The sequence below is a fragment of the Coturnix japonica genome, chromosome 3 (genome assembly GCF_001577835.2).
Source record: "Coturnix japonica isolate 7356 chromosome 3, Coturnix japonica 2.1, whole genome shotgun sequence".
Taxonomy (NCBI): domain Eukaryota; kingdom Metazoa; phylum Chordata; class Aves; order Galliformes; family Phasianidae; genus Coturnix; species Coturnix japonica.
Window position 1 is genome coordinate 4,426,168 of NC_029518.1, and position 16,453 is coordinate 4,442,620.

A 16,453-nucleotide genomic window follows, 5' to 3' on the forward strand; every position below is an offset into this window, starting at 1 on the left:
GAGATCACTCCGTCCAACCCCAGCCCACCCCACCGTGCCCACTGCCCACGTCCCTCAGTGCCACATCCCCACGGCTCTGGGACACCTCCATGGACAGTGACCCCACCACTCCTGTGCAGCTGTGCCACTGCATCACCACTCTTTGTAGAAGAAATTGTTCCTAACATCCAACCTGAACCTCCTATGGCTGTTCCCTTGGAGCAGAGGCTGACCCCAGCTCACACAGCCTCCTTTCAGATCCTCCTTACAGCCCATCTTGTAAATGGACATCACATTACCAAGTCCTTTGCTCTCAGAGTATGTGAGTTGGATTTGTTAAATGAAAAACTCATGGGGATGCACACATGTGCTGTAGGGTCTGTGCTGCTTTGGGGGTCCCACCCTACAAACAGATCCTATCATGAAAGGGCCAGCAGCTCCCGGCCTCACTAGGGCAGCTATCGCAGCCCTCACCCCCGCCCCGCACGGCCCCTCGTTACTTCTCGCACTGGGAAATTAGCGTACAGATAGGGAAGCGTGAAGGATGCGGGAGCGAGCACGGGGAGGGGGGGCGGGCCGCAGCCGTCACCAGGGCAACAGGCCTCCATCGCCTCCCAGCCGTGGGGTCCCCGCTCGGCTCAAGGCGTGCGGCTCGGGCCCCCCCAGCGCAGCGCAGGGCTGCGGCATCCCCGCCTCCGCAGTGACCATGGCCGGAGCGGGAGGAATCCCGCTCACCTAGAGGAGAAAGAAGGGGGAAGGGTATGTCGGATGCTTTGTTTTCAATGGGAGCGCAGCGAGCAGAAATTAGGCTTTTTTTTTTTTCCTTCTTCCTCTTTCTTTCTTTCTTTCTTTGATATCGACGTGTCATTGTATTTATTTATTTGTTTTGAAGGCGGGAAAGCTTATTTCCATGGCACAGGTGATGCGGGCCGGCAAGGCTCGGCTGCATGAAAACCCGGACAGTGCGGTCTGTCTTTCGCTTTAAAAGGTTCGGATCCCGTCGGTCATCTGATCCAGGTCAGCGGGACTTTCCTCGGCAGCAGCCCTGCAACCCCTCGGCCGGGAGCCCCCTGGCTGTGCATCCCCACCGGACTGGGAGGTAAAATCTCTCCTGATCGCCCTCGCGTTCCTCTCGTTTCCCACTGCGGGGGTGAAGGAAACCATTGAGATTTGCAGGGGTTCCATCGGCCAGCACCGATTCCTGATGCAGCCACGGTGCCCCCCACCCCCGCTCCCTCCCCACGGCCCCTGAGATCCCCGGAGCCTGGTGAGGACGGCGGTGTGGGGCCCTCCCCTTCTGGCAGAGGCCGGCACTCGTCCCCCATGGGCTACCCTGCAGCATGAGCACCAACTCTGAGCATCTCCTGCCGTGGGCCGCCTCCGCGGTGCCCCCCAATGCCAGCGCAGCCTGGATGGAAGGGCCATCATCACGGGGTGGGCGTGTGGGCGAGCTGGCAGGCATGGTGGTGATCCAGTGCATCTACGCCCTGGTGTGCCTGCTGGGGCTGCTGGGCAACTCGCTGGTCATCTTTGTCATCCTGCGCTACACCAAGATGAAGACCAACATCTACCTGCTCAACTTGGCCATCGCCGATGAGCTCTTCATGCTCAGCATCCCCTTTGTGGCCACCTCGGCTGCCCTGCACCACTGGCCCTTTGGCCGGGCGCTGTGCCGCACCGTGCTGGGCGTTGATGGCCTCAACATGTTCACCAGTGTATTCTGCCTGACGGTGCTCAGCCTGGACCGCTACATTGCCGTGGTGCACCCACTGCGGGCGGCCACCTACCGCCGCCCACGGGTGGCCAAGATGGTCAATGGGGCCGTTTGGCTCCTCTCCTTGCTGGTGGCTTCGCCCATACCCATCTTTGCTGGCACTGCAGTCACTCGTGATGGCCAAGCGGTGGCTTGCAATCTGCTATGGCCTAGCCCAGCCTGGTCGGCGGCCTTTGTGGTATATACCACGCTGCTGGGTTTCTTGCTGCCAGTGCTGGCCATGGGGCTGTGCTACCTGCTGATCGTGGGTAAGATGCGGGCTGTGGCACAACGTGTGGGCTGGCAGCAGCGCCGGCGCTCCGAGGGCAAGCTGACACGCCTGGTGTTGATGGTGGTGGCCATGTTTGTTGTCTGCTGGATGCCCTTCTATGTGGTGCAGTTGGTCAACCTCCTGCTACCCGGCCGCCTCGATGCCACCGTCAACAATGCCTGCCTCATCCTCAGCTACTCCAACAGCTGTGCCAACCCCATCCTCTATGGGTTCCTCTCGGAAAACTTCCGGCACTCCTTCCATGGTGTGCTGCGGCGCTGCCTCGATGCCAGCCTCTGCTGCTGCCCACCCGAGGTGCGGGCTGTCGGTGATGAGGAGGAGGAGGAGGAAGAGCCCCTGGATTACCGCGCCGTGCCCCGAAGTGACCCCAAGGGCAAGGGCTGCATGTGCCCGCCGCTGCCCTGCCAGCAGGAGCCTGCACGCCCTGAACCCTGCTGCAAGCCCGGCACCCTCCTGGCAAAGACCACCACCTTCTAAGGTGCCCTCTGCAGCCCCACAAATAGGGTGCTGGGTGGGGAGGGCCACACCGCCCTCCTTTTGGGAACAGAATGCTTTTCAGATGACTTTGCCCCCATCTCTGCTGGGGTGTCCCCCTGGCATTCTCCACTCTTTGACCGTGCTGTGCAGCCTGATGAAATAAAAAGCCATAACGCTGGCCCGTGACACAGCTTCCAGCCTTGGCTGAGTGATTACTGCCACCGGGGAGTCCCAGGGCTAATGGCTGGGTTCCACCCAAGGGAGGATGCAGGACGGGAGGGCCAATGGGATGGGCACAGAGGGGACCCACGTGCTGCCCCAGGGGACATGAAGTCATCGGCACGGTATGGCCCAGTCACTGCTTCTGCATGGGACCCTGCCAGGCTTCCACCAGCATTTCCCACTGTTTGATCCCTGTCCAGGCAAAAAAACCAAACCAAAACAAAACAAAAAAAACCAAAACAGAATGGAAAAAAAAGCCACCTTCCAAATGGAACCGCAGCTTTGAGTCCTTAGCAGGTGCCCACCTTGAGTCTCTCCCCTCATCTTAAAGGGAAAGGCAAAACTTTCCACAAAGGTCTACAGCTAAAAATATCCCATAGACCCTCCCCATATCCCCAAGCAGAGGGACCAAACCGATGCTTTCCAGCAGGAAGGCTGCTCACTGTGCTGCAGAGAAGCATCGTCCTCAAGGGCACTTTGAGCACGGCTGTGGGAACTGAAGAGCAGAGCTGGAGCTGCACCGAGCAGCGTTAAATCAGCCACTTCCAGCTTGTTTGGGTTGAGCGTCGTCCTTTTCGTGTTATTCCCTTTCTCCACTATTTCTGGCTCATTCGTTCTATTTTAATGCTGCCAGCGAAGGGTACGCTTTCAGCACGGCTCTGCTTTGCTTCTGGGGAGCCTGCAAGCCTCATCAAGGGGCTGAGAGATGCCGGGGGAGGGTGAGGGGGGGGTCAGGCTGTAGGGAGGGCAGGAAGAACAGCTCGTTCCCAGGTTTCTATAAATCAGACAGTAAAAGCTTTATTGGTCTGCACACAACATCACGAGGTGATTGCGCGTGGCGTAGGGTATATTTCCAATAAATAAATAAGTATTTACACATGTGCTGGGTGTATAAAACAGTGGGTTCAACCATTTACATCAGGAAAGCGACAACTGGGGCAGTGTGGAGCTGGCGTTCATCTCAGGGGCTGCTGCATTGCTCTGTGCCTGAGGGGCACAGACAAACCTCAGCTCCAAGCCCAAAATCCCATCTGAAAAGCTTGGCACTGTGGCAGCTGCCCCTACTCGGGCACAGACCCTCAGCACTGACAGCCTCGGGGGCTGCTTCAGGGATCTTCCCCCCTCCAACTCTTCTTTCCCACCCCATTTACCCTCCAGCCCACACCTGCAAAGCAAGCAGCAAGGTCCGGAACACAAACATCACCAGGAAGTTTTGCCTTCAACATCCACACAAATTCAACTCATCCCTGGATGAAAAAATTTAAAAAGGATGAAAAATATAAAGGAAAAACACAAGAGGAAAAAGGCACAGTATCACCAGCACTGGAAATGCCCTTCCTACAAATGACCCCAGTGCTCCTGTAATACCCACTGCACCCCCAAACAGTCCCCAAATGGTGGGAGGGGAAAGAAATCAGCACTTTAACCCCACCACGGTGAGCTCCACGGGGTCCCTGCACTGCTGGCAATCTGAGTGCTCCGCTGCCAGAGGTCCGTATGCAACAGACACGGGAAACACAAGAAGCCAATGACACGAACTGCTTTCCTTGCTTTCTCTTTACAAAACCAGGGGGGTTACAACCAAACGTTACCCAGTTCCATCCGTCTCCTGTGCATCGCCAGGCTCCCTACACCTTCTGGCTGGCGGACACCTGCTGGAGCCCCATCTCCTTCTCACGGGGGCTGCCACACTTGTACTCCATAGAGCTGGGGGGTTGGCAGCGCTTCCTTGCCAGGTGGTAGCCGACAGCCAGCAGCACCAGAGCCCCACACAGCACGCCCACTGTGATGCCCACCAGAGCCCCAGGGTGCAGGTGCTCTGCCTTGGGTGGGACACGGCTGGGGAAGGGCAGGGAGGGCCCAGAATCTCCTGAGTACTCATCCACGTTGTCCTCCATTGAGATGGGTTTGCAGTCGTTGACATCAACGAGCACATAGCCAGGTTGGCAGTGGCACGTGTAGCTGCCGGGCGTGTTGGTGCAGTTGTGGTCGCAGTAGTTATTCTCGCACTCATCGATGTCAACGCAGAGTGTGACACCATCAGGCAGGTGGTCTGTCACAAAGCCATCGGGGCAAACACAGGAGAGGCCGGTGGCATCGCACTCAGCCAGACATCTGCCATCCTCACATTGCCTCACACACTGGGTGGGATTCTTCAGGTCGACAACATAGCCGTCATCACAGCTGCAGCGGTAACTGCCGGGCACGTCCTCGCAGATGTGGTCGCAGGGGCCAGTGCTGCAGTTGGGGACGGGCATGCAGTGCCCTTCCACCATCTCGTAGCCACGGTGGCAGAGGCACTCGAAGCCGCCCTCGGTGTTGTGACAGACCTGCTCGCACACCTCGGGCACCTTGACGCAGTCATCCACGTCCTGGCAGCTGCTGCCGTCGGGGCCCAGCTGGTAGCCCTCGGAGCACATGCAGTGGAAGCTCTCCCCGTCGGGCACGCAGTGTTGCTCGCAGGGAGCACCGGCGCATGGAGACAGGCAGCCGCGCCCGTCGGGGCCGAGCTTTTTGCCGGTGGGGCAGGAGCAGCGCGGAGTCCCATCCAGTTCTTCGCAGCTTCCCTCGCAGCCGCCGTTAGACAGGCGGCACGGCCAGGCGCCCGGCTCGGAGCGGCCCCACCTCGTCCTCCCTCCGACGGCCGCAGCCTCGCAGAGCAGCTGCAGCCCCATCGGAGAGACGAACGCGGTGGAGCCGGGCGGCAGGGCCAGGAAGTCGCCGCCGGCGGCGCCGAAGGGAGTGCGGTAGGTGAGGGACGCGCCGTCGGCGGCCGGCAGGCGGGGGCAGCTGTCGGGGTAGTTGTACTCGCAGAGGAAGCCGTCGGCCGGCTCCTCGCAGCGCCGCTCCTCCCAGCTCAGCTCCCGGGACACCGCCACGCACAGCTGCCCGCAACGCCGCCCCGACGGCGCCCAGTTGTCGTAGTCGGTGCGGGTGTCTCCGGTCACCCACTGGAAGCCGCGCAGCCTCCGCTCCGGCTCGGTGCACGGGGTGGGCAGCCGCAGCCCCAGCCACAGCCGCCCGCCGCGGTTCCGCAGCAGCAGCCCGATCGCATCCTCTGCCACCGTGGAGCGCACGGTCATCAGGTGGCCGCCGTGCCGCTCGCAGGCCGCGCTGGCAGCCGCGAAGGACCCCGGAGTCCAGAAGACGGCGAAGCAGTCGTGCTCCAGGCACTGCGCCCCCGACGGGACGGGCGGCTCCAGCTCGCCGAGTCCCAGCCCCAGCCCCAGCCCCAGTCCGGCCAACAGCAGCGGCAGCGGGAGCCGCCGCATGGCGGGCGGCCGGCGCGGCGAATCTCTGTCATGCCGCCGACCAGGGCGGCCGCTTTATAGAGCTCCGGCCGCAGGAAGGAAGCGCCTCCGGGGACGGGCCGCCGCCGGGCCGGGAGGGATTGCGGCGGGGGCGGCTCCGGCGCGGAGGAAATCCCCGCGAGTCGGGAGGTGCTGCTGGGCTGGGCCGGGCCCGGCCGGGCGTGACCGCGGCAGGGAAGGGGAGAGACGGCCGCCCCTTCGGGGATGCGGGAGGGAAAGGGAGGAGGGGAGAGGTGAGGAGGGGGGAGTTGTGGGGAGAGTAGAAGGAAAGGAGGCGGGGATAAGGGAGGGGAGAGAGGAGAAAAGAAAAACAGTAGAAGAGTGGAGATAGATTTAAAAGAAAAAAGAAAGAAAATAAGTGAAAATAAGAAAAGAGAGGGTGGAAGGAAAGGAAAGAAAAACTAAAAGGAAAGGGAAAAAAAAGGAAATATGAGGGGAAGGGAGAGGGGAGGAGGAGAGGAGGAGGAGGAGAGGAGGAGGAGAGAGGAGAGAGAGGAGAGGAGAGGAGAGGAGAGGAGAGGAGAGGCAGGGAGAGGAGAGGAGAGGAGAGGAGAGGAGAGGAGAGGAGGGGAAGGAGAGGAGAGGAGAGGAGAGGAGGAGAGGAAGGAGAGGAGAGGAGAGAAGAGGAGGGAGAGGAGAGGAGAGGAGAGGAGAGGAGAGGAGAGGAGAGGAGAGGAGAGGAGAGGAGAGGAGGGAGAGAGAGAAAGGGGGGATGGGGGGGATAGAACGAGGAGAAGGGGGAGAGGGGGACATCATAAGAAGGAGAACAGAAGGCAATCGCGGGAGAGCTGAAGCTGCTGCTGGACCCTCCGGGACAGGCAGGAGACAGGGGTGGCGGCACGGGAGGGCAGTGGGTGAGGTGCTGCTTCCTGCCTGAGAGTGGCGGCCGTGGGGGTGGCCCGGAGCAGCCCGGCAGCTTCAGGGAGAGGATGCCGAGTAACAGCGGGACCCCTCGGCACGGCTGTGCGATCCCAACCGCAGGCGGCAGGTGGCAGCGCCGGGGGGACGGACAGTGCTCGGGTCGCTTTTTGAGAAGAAACCGAGGTTTTTTTGTGCGAAAGGGGAAAGTAGGTCCATAAGCTATTCGGGGTTTCGCAGCTTTTTGTTAGCGGGGGACTCGGGACAGCGCTTCCTTGCACTTGTGGGGCTCGATGTCAGCAGGGGTGAGCGGCAATCCCTTTGCGAGCTTCCTTTGCAAGTTTGCAAGGCCAGGAGATTTGAGGTGAGAGGGCAGAAGAACATCCGCTGTGCTCTGCATGGCAGCGGCTACGCACGGAACAGGGCTTGGAATTAAAGAAAGTCAGGTGGGTTTGGAATTAAAAACAATCACGTGGCTCTCCAGGGGAAGGAGTTGGAGGCCGCCTCCTGCTCATGGTTTTATGACAGCTTGGCCCCATCCGTGCTTTTATCCTAGCGGGATCCACCTCTCCTATCAGAACATGGCCGAGAGCAAAATAAAAATGAAAAGCAAACATCTAAAGCTTCGCCACTCAAGGAAAAGGGCATTTGACCCTTCTTTTCAATTTAGTGAGGGATGTTTTCTACTTGGAAGGCTCAGCGGCAGCAATTAGCCCTCGGGATCCTCTGCAGAGAAGCAAATCCATGCTGCTTCACTCCACTCCTTGCGAGGAGGTGACTTTATTACACCCTCCAGCCTGATGTGCCCTCTGCCAGCCCTGAGCAATTCCTGTTGCTCCTGGGAGGCTGCGGGCATTGGGAAAAAGGGAAAGATGGGGATTAATGATAATGATGATCATTAATAATCATCAATACTATGGATAACAGCTCCCTTGGCTTGCTGCCTCGGGGCTACCCTTCATCCTTGCCCTCCCTCCCACTTCCCTGCATCATCCCTCTTCCTACGTGATATCTGTCCCTTGCTCTGACTTCATGGAAAGTTATTCCTTAGGAAAGGAAGGACGAGTTACTCATACAGCAGTGACTTTCTAAAGGAGTTCTGGCCACTGCCAGAAAGAGAGCTGTCACCAATGCTTGGTAACGCCCATCTTTCTTGGCTTTAAAAAAGCAAAACAGCTTTAAATTAAAAGAAAAAAAGCAAGGCAGTGTTTTGTTTCCCCAGTTTTCATCTTAATGGCTTTCTGTTTTTTTCCCCCCCACTTCTTGTGCCTTGATTTTCCTTCCCCCTTCTGTTTGGTTTTGTTTTCAGAAGTGAAACAGCAGAATACCGGGGGAAGGTTGGAGGAAACAATGGGAAAACAAAGCATCAGAATGCAATCAGTGATGAATAAAAACAGTGTGTTTTGTTTCCATAAAGATATCGTAGAAACATAAATTTCCCTTCAGGGCTCTGTGTACTAACCACTATTTTGACATTTGCCAAGAAAAAACTTCCAACCATCCCAAAACAAAGCTTTCCCAGAAGGGTGAGGTATGGGACCACCATGCAGACGTCCTTGCCCTTGTGTTTGCTGGTAGCAGGAGACATGAGAGGCAGAAGACATGGGATTAATCATGGTTTGACAATGCTTTTCTATTCCGATGATCTTTTCCCTCTGGTGCCCCAAACCATCCCAGGCGTTTGCTCATATGGCCCTGAGTCACAGATCAAGAAATGCCTTTCCTGCTGACATGCCGCTATTCCTCGATAAAAGTTGATTAATCACATTGCTCTGCAACTTACAGTTATTGCAAGGCTCCTACTGGCTGTCTGCTGTGATAACAGAACAGTGAGTTTTCATGTTAGTCCGGTCTGAGTCACCCCAAATGCCACCGTCACCCCTTCTGCCAAGGGAATGCTGATACTGGACACTTGCAATGGGTTTTCTGAGCTGTGGCTACAGGGCTGTGCGTCATGGGGTTTCTTTCATATGTTAATTGTGGGGAATGGGGCTCCTAATACCGGGATGCTGACAGAGCGCTCCTTTTTAATATTCAGGTTATGTCAAGAATGAGAGAAGAATTAAAAGCAGGCTGCTAGGAGCACACAACCTTCTGCTGGGGACCTGGGGCCCACAGGAGACCCCAAAAATGAGGTTAGTTCTCCTCTGTGCCACCTCACAGACTTCTGTGATGGAGTGATGGCATTGGTGGACAAAGGAAGGGCAACTGATGGACTTGTGCAGGGACAACAGCTGTTGGAGTGGGGGCAGAGAAGGGCCGTGTAGATGCTCAGAGGGTTGCAGCAACTCTCCTATGAAGAAGGGCTAAGGGAGGTAGGCTTGTTCAGTCTGGAGAAGAGAAGAATCTGGGGAGACCTCATTGCAGCCTTCCTGTACCTGTAGGGAGCTTATAAGCAGGAAGGGGGAATGACTTTTTACACTGTTTGATAGTGATAGGACAAGGGGGAATGGCTTCTTAAAAAAGAGGGAGATTTAGGTTAGATGTTAGGATTAAATTCTTCACTCAGAGGTTGGTGAGGCCCTGGCAGTGCTGCCCATAGAGCTGTGGGTGTCCCATCCCTGGAGGTGCCCAAGGTCAGGTTGGATGGGCCCTAAGCAGTTTGAGCTGGTGGGGGGCAGCCAGCCCATGGCAGGGTTTGGGGTTGGGGGGGCTTTTAGGTCCCTTCCAACCCAAGGCTTTCAATGAGATATTTTTTAATATCTCCCCACCCTAAGGAAATCTGGGGGAATTAACCGATCTGTAAATGATGGTTGACACATGGCTCAATTTATAGAGGAGGGAGGAGTTTTTGAGTTCCTCTGTGCTCAGCTGGATGAAGCTTACCAGCCCATTTGATGAAACACTGAGTTTTGCTTACATAAGCACAGTAAGCTCTGAACTCCGTGAGCTTTCTGTTGAGCCCTGCACCATCCCCAGCACTTGCACAGCAGCTGGAGTCACTCAAGGAGCATGCTGAGTCCTCAGGAAAGCCCCATCTCTCCTCTGTCACATTGTCACCAGAGGCCCTGCTTGGCAAGGCATCAGCCTCACTTACCAGCCTTGAAAGAGCTTCAGGGAGCCAAATGCCAGGAAATATTTAGAGAAAATAAAGATAAAAAAGAGGAAATGAGCAGATACTTTAAAGCATTTGTTTTTGCAGCGTCTGACTTTGCAAGGCACATGGTATTTTTGCAGATTATATGTTAACGTTACTCACTATCTGTTCTCTAAGTTCTACTGGCAGAGTTTGTTTCCTCGCAGTGCCTTTGTCACAAATGGGAATAAACACAAGTGGGTTGGGTGGCTGAACTACTGCTTGGTCATTGCAGGCTTGGGTTGGTGATTTGATTTGAGTATATGTATCAAACGATCACCAAAGACTTATTCCATTAAGACTTTATTGGTGTTTGATCAGGAAAGCAACATACAGCGCTGTTTAGCATGTGAGAACTTTCTTCTTTCAGTTGAAGGCAGCCAATAGCTGCAGTGCTGTTCCACTGCTCCGGGGATCACAAAGCACAACTCAGTACTGACGTGCAGTTTTCACACAGGGTGAGGTATGTCTGGATTCTTGGACTATAAAAACTGAACAATAAACAGTTACACAAAAACACTTTGAAACATTTGGGATGTGTTGGTTGGCCAGTCCTGCCATCCTGACAGGTTATAGGACCTGCTCAATGTGTGCAGATGGAGTGATGGTGAGCATTCCCTCTCTCCTGACTGTAAGCCGGGGGTACCGACCTGTCTGATCCTGTTCCATCTGATTTAGCCCAAGGTTTTCACCCTGGGCCCTGGATAACTTGATGAGGACACAGACTGAAATGTTCCTGCTGCTTTCATGGCAGTAAGAAAGGGAGATGAGACTGTCCAAGTGGAACAGCACCAGGCTGGAGGAAGCAACATCAGGAAATACTCTGCTTGGAAGAGCCACACTGAACCTAGGGATGTATGAATGCCTTCCTGCCATAGGATCTGCTACACTGGTGATGCAGTATGTGCACCAGAACACACCAAGTGGGCAACAGAAATCAAGCTTACAGGTTTTACAGAGGGGTTTTACAGAATGAACAACTCCCAGGTTTTTGCCTGCTCTGAGTCTGCGCTTATGCTTCTTTTTCCCTTATTCAGAGTGGAATCAGTGCTCTGTGTAGAACAATTAAATGATACCATAATAGGAAAATCATGGCAGAAAAGCTCTTGAGACTATCACTGTTTTGAAAACACCTCAGCTTTTGATCCAGCAAACCAAGCAACCCTGAACTGGGGGCACATCACTGTGACTGTTCCTTCCCCATCCAGTTAGTGCAGACTGACTGTGCAGGCTTCTTGCTATGTATGTAGGTTATCCCACTGATTTGGGTGGGATTATTCATCTGCTTAATTTATTCATGTATTCAGAAAGCTCTGCTGGCTTGTTGTCATAACAAAGACACGCTATGAATTTTCTGCAGGACTTCCAAGAACGCCACTGCTGTATTTGCTGCTGCTCCAAACCGCTGCTTGGAGAAAAGGAAGCATGAGCAGAACATTAAAAAAACATTTCTATCAGCTAGGAGCTACACTTTCCTGTTTTGTTTTGTTTTACAATGGAGGAATGAAGAAGAAAGAACAGCAGGAAAGCGGTTTCTTCCACATGCGGAAGAACAGGATGCAGGTCACTGCCCGCAGCAAAATCCTTTGTGTTCAAGTTCCCATTTTGGTTGCAATTAAGCCTCAAGTATACAATAAAAACAGCAGAATCTTCAGGAAACCAATGTACCCTTCAAATGAAAGCAGGCCACGAGCTGCCTCTTTGCTGCTCGGGCAAAAGGTGCTTGCTTGCATAGGGATAATCAGGATGCAGCACTGCTGGGGGTGCTCCCATTCCTCTGCAAGCCAGCAGCTCCATCTCCTTGCTGCTTCCCAGAGGGAGATGTGTCTTCCCTCTTCTTTGCAGGACTGAGCCCGAGATGGGGGCGAAACTTTGCCCTGAGAGAGCATTTGCTTTGAAGGGTGTTTGGAGGTTTTATGCAGTAGTTAGCGAACACACAACATCCAGTGCATTGTTTACAGGGATGGATGGAGAAAACATTCAGCTCAGACCCCACACGAGCTTAACGCAAGCAGTCCTGAAGCCCCACCACCCCTGCAGCTCCTGCTTCGCTGGAGGAGTTTTCTGCTGCTAATGCTTATTCTATGGCTTCTGTAATAATATCTTCTAAAAGCAACAACAACACAAATATCAACAATGAGAACCAGCTGCTTGTGGCTGCAGCTAATGGCTCTTACCACAGTGAAACACTTCAAAATGTGAACCCTGTTTCACTGAGAACAAGGGGAACATCAGGGTTGAACAGCAGACCGCAGAACACAGTGTAGGTGAGGCACAGTCATATGTATATATATATATATTTGAATGACAAGGGATTGGTGGTGAGGGAGCAGGGAAATTATCACTCTGGGAGCTCCACAATTTAAATCTGAGAAGGAGAGACCGAATGACAGATGAGATTAATCGTTTTCTCATAGGAAGCCAAATCAATATTCTCCTTTGCTGCAATTTCCAAGTCTGGTGAGGTTTTGCAGAGCTGAGGAGCAATGTGGGCAAGGAACCCCTACAGTATTACACTACATTCCTTCTCGGCCTCTCTGCTCCTTCCCCATTAACCCTTCAGTTCGGGAAGCAGAGGTTTATACATTTCAGCTAACACTCCCAGCATGATTTGGGCTGCCTTTATATCTGCGCAACCAACACTTGCACCTGCCTTGGGGTTGGGATTGGATCCTGCTTTGCCCAACGCCCCAAAACAGGCTCTCAGACATGAAGGCATGCAAAATCATCTCGGAAAGAATATCACCCACCCCACTTCCCTTTGGTTTTCCTCTGCTTGCAGCCCCGCAGTGCTGGCACCGTTACCTGCGCTCACTGCCTGCCCTGCTGCGGCTCTCAGGCTGCTCGGGCACCCAGCAGTAGTTGTCCGCTGCGCTTTTGGCTTTTGGTTTCTCCTTCCTTGCTGCCCTCTTCCTGCAGGCCAGCAGGGCCAGGGCGAAGGCCAGCAGCAGCAGGATGGCCACCAGGCTGCCCAGGATGTAGTAGAGGAGCAGACGGGGGCCATCAGCGCCATGCTCAGGGCTGTGCTCTGACCCTGCCACCGTGGGGGCTGGTGGTGTCAGCCCACCAGGAACGGCTGCAGGGCTGCGGGTGCCCATGGTCCACATGGTGCTGGCGTTCTGGAGGATGGTGGTGGTCCCCATGGTGCCTGCTAGCTGCTCTCCGGTGGTGGGCGCGGCAAGGCAGCCATGTCCATCGTCCTGTGGGAGGAAGCCAGGTGGGCAGATGCATTCAAAGTTGCCTGGGAGGTTGCGGCAGGTCCCAGGGCAGGGGTCCCGCAGGCACTCGTCCACATCCAGGCAGGCATCACTGCCAGGCTGCTGCTGGTAGCCGGTCCTGCAGGTGCAGCGGAAGGAGCCGGGGATGTTGAGGCAGAGCTGGGGGCAGGCTTCAGGCTGGGCGCACTCATCCTCATCACGGCAGTCGCGGCCACCAGGCCCTGCTGGCTGGTAACCAGGCTGGCAGGAGCAAAAGAAGCTGCCTGCTGTGTTGTGGCACCCATGCTTGCAGGGCCCCTCCAGGCATTCATCCACATCCACACAGTGCTGGCCATCAGGTGCCAGAGCGTAGCCAGCCTCGCAGATGCACTCGTAGCCTCCGGGCCGGGGCCGGCAGGCCCCCTGGCAGGGGTTGTTGTGGCAGGCATCCTCAGGCAGGCAGGAGGCCATGTCAGGGCCCAGCACGTAGCCAGGATGGCAGGTGCAGTGTGATGGCTGCCCAGGTGCCTCCACGCACAGATGCTGGCAGCCTCCGTTGTTGTGGGTGCAGGTGTTGGGGCAGAAGGGCCCAGGAGGATGCCAGGAGAAGCCATCCCCATCCAGCTGTCCCTTGCAGACGGAGAAGGCTGGGCTCGCAGCCCCCTCGCAGCCCACCTCCGCCAGCGTGCCAAAGGGGGCAGCTGCCAATGCAGGGCTGCTCACCCTGAAGGGTGTCTCATAGCTGACCCAGCCGGGCCCCCCAAGCCGCAGGGGCCCACACATCCCCCGGAAGCTGAACTTGCAGAGGAAGGCGGGCAGCGTGGCCCGACACGGCCGGTCAACCCATCCCGGAGGCCCGTGGGAGCTGGCAGGCCGCAGTGCGACGCAGCGGGTGCTGAGGCAGGTGATGTGGGGCTCGGCCAGCCATGCTGAGTAGTTGCCGGGCTCTCCGCTGGCCGCCCAGGTGAAGCCCCGCAGCGGCTCCTGGGACTGCACGCAGTGGCCACGCTCCAGCCGCAGCCCGATCCAGGCCGAGGTGGCCGTGCTGGCTGCCAGCAGCTTCTCCAGTCGCTCGGCCTCAGCCCTGCTGCCTGCTGGAGCCAGATTGCCACCGTCATGCTGGCAGCGCTCTTGGGCAGCGCTCCAGCCCAGCTCGGCCCGGTGCAGTGTGTAGCAAGCGGTGTCGGCGCAGAGCACCTCGGCGTCCTCACCCGCTGCCACTGCCGTCACCACCAGCAGCAGCTGCAGCAGCAGCAGGGCCGCAGCCATCCCGTCGGCTGGACAGATGGACGGACACTGCCTCACATCCCCTCGGCCTGCCGAGCTCACCCCACGCGCATCCTGTGCTGCCGGGGCTCCTATTTATCACCGGAGGCTACTGCTTCCTGTAGCGTGGTTGCGTGTTGGTCACAGGCGGGATGTTTGCCTCTGTTTCTTCCCTTCTCCCCAGGCTGCTGCTTCCCATTTCAGGCATTTCACTGCAGAAGTGCTTTCTTTATTTTGGCCGGCACTTTTTCTGGATGAGAAAGCAGCCTGAATCCTGCTTTTTTTTTGGTATACTCACCCGCTAGATGACTTTTTGAATCCCTAATAGGGCCTTGTAGCTTTCAAGCATGTATTGCTGAAAGTGGGCAAAAAAAAAAACAAACAAAAAAGCAAAAAACAACACGACAAGCCATGGGATCCCTCGCCTATGAAAGAGACTGAATATTTGGCACAGCGTCTAGTGCACAGAAACTGCATTTTCGGAGCACTTTTCCCCTCTTGGTGTGCTTTAAATAGCTGGACAAGCCCTGGAATAGGAGCTGGGTCGTGAGAACCTCCAGGCTGCCAGAACAGAGTCAAGCCCACTGAAGCACCGCTGCAGCCTCAGCCCTATCCCAGTATCCCATCACCTGACCCCGATCCCAGTGCAGGGCAGTCCGCTGGGTTACATTGGTGTCAGGGCTCCACAGGAGGCTGTCATTTCCAGGGTGAAGTCGTGAACGCAGCGCTCTGTGATGTTTAAACAAACACATGACAGCTACTTATTTATTTATTCTTTTCTTTTGTTCTTTTTTTCTTTTTTCTTTTTTTTTCCTGCAAACTGTCCTTCTAAAGCTGATTCCTGCCAGTTAGAGCAGTGTTTGTGGAGGGGTCAAGTTGGTGACAGCATTACAGGCTGAGTAATAGCTCGTCCCACAGAGCTGTACAAAAGCCTCTTGAGATACAATGATCCTTTTGCTTTTCATTTGTTGTTTGGATGGAGACGAATGGGCTGGAGAGGCTCAATGACACCAAGCAATACGGGACAGCTCATTTGCCCAATCATATAAACATCTGGTATATGAGAGAGTGGAAGAACAAAAGAGCCAAGTGCTAATGAGGAGCACAGCATCTTGGCACACCACGGGGCTGCCATGGGATGTGAGGCAAGTGGTGTGATAAGCAGAGCTGGGATGAGGAACAGCTGCAGTTGTGGATGTTCTCATGCCTGCCACATCCACCCAGAGGATGGGCACTATGTCTGTCTCTGTTGGGGCTGAAGAGCTGTGGGGTCTGAGCTACCTGGGCTCCATCTCTATTCACACCCTAAATATGAAAATCTCTGAAACCTAAAAACTACAGATTTCTGTTCTCATTCCCCATACTTGCTCACGTACCACATCCCTGCAGGAGACCTGGGTGCTGGGTACCCATACTGGCTTGCAGACCTTGGCACACCTAAAGCTGCCACAACCTTCAGCCCAACAGAGAGGGCAGGAGATGCAACCCTATTGCCAACATCCCATGCAGTCTACTTTGGCCAGCTATGGGATGGCATTACCTGTCTGCTCTAAGCAAAGAAGTGTTGCTTAGGGAAAGCACAGCTAGCACTTGCAAGCCACAGAACATTCTGGTTCAGCAACCAAACTCCAGCACTGGTTTGGAAGGAAAAAATACTTTGATGCCATCTAGAATTATTTTTACTCAAAACTTCCTACTGGAAGAAATGGGAAGAATTCCCTTTTATATGTTACAAAATAACAGTGCTCAACACAAAAGCATTTCCTTTCTGTTACCCCAGAACATATCTTTCCTTTGTAAAAACACTGCCAGTGTTTTCTCTTTCCATCTGACACAGCCCAACAAACTAAGCACTCAGTCTACCATGTATTTCTGTCAACTCATACAAACATTTTTTGTCAATGTTTCACTGCCAAAAATGGCCTGTTCTCAGCCCCAGATCCTTTGAACCCTTTCCAATGGGGGTTATGGACAAAACCAACAGTACTTAGATGTGCAATGAGAAGTGATGTATAAGAGGTT

General features: G+C 55.1%; 3 protein-coding genes across 4 annotated transcripts; 1 reads left to right on the forward strand and 2 right to left on the reverse strand.

Moving 5' to 3' along the window:
* Window positions 1-503: 503 nt before the first annotated feature.
* On the forward strand, window positions 504-2,932 carry SSTR4 (somatostatin receptor 4). 2 transcript variants are annotated; one of them, XM_015856690.2, is made up of 2 exons: window positions 504-738; window positions 872-2,932. In XM_015856690.2, the coding sequence occupies exon 2, from the start codon at window positions 1,320-1,322 to the stop codon at window positions 2,499-2,501; it is 1,182 nt and encodes a 393-aa protein (XP_015712176.1). In that variant the 5' UTR covers window positions 504-738; window positions 872-1,319; the 3' UTR covers window positions 2,502-2,932. The 2 variants fall into 2 exon arrangements, with proteins under 2 accessions (XP_015712176.1, XP_015712177.1); XM_015856691.2 differs by having other exon boundaries at window positions 968-2,932.
* A 563-nt stretch (window positions 2,933-3,495) lies between these two features.
* Window positions 3,496-6,249, reverse strand: THBD (thrombomodulin). The gene has a single exon (XM_015856672.2). The coding sequence runs from the start codon at window positions 5,993-5,995 to the stop codon at window positions 4,352-4,354; it is 1,644 nt and encodes a 547-aa protein (XP_015712158.1). The 5' UTR covers window positions 5,996-6,249; the 3' UTR covers window positions 3,496-4,351.
* Window positions 6,250-10,255: 4,006 nt separating this feature from the next.
* Window positions 10,256-15,149, reverse strand: CD93 (CD93 molecule). The gene has a single exon (XM_015856671.2). The coding sequence runs from the start codon at window positions 14,432-14,434 to the stop codon at window positions 12,770-12,772; it is 1,665 nt and encodes a 554-aa protein (XP_015712157.1). The 5' UTR covers window positions 14,435-15,149; the 3' UTR covers window positions 10,256-12,769.
* Between the last annotated feature and the right edge of the window lie 1,304 nt (window positions 15,150-16,453).

Coding starts and splice junctions, on each gene's coding strand:
- THBD (XM_015856672.2), bottom strand. CDS start 5,995: ATGCGGCGGCTCCCGCTGCCGCTGCTGTTGGCCGGACTGGGGCTGGGG.
- SSTR4 (XM_015856690.2), top strand. CDS start 1,320: ATGAGCACCAACTCTGAGCATCTCCTGCCGTGGGCCGCCTCCGCGGTG.
- CD93 (XM_015856671.2), bottom strand. CDS start 14,434: ATGGCTGCGGCCCTGCTGCTGCTGCAGCTGCTGCTGGTGGTGACGGCA.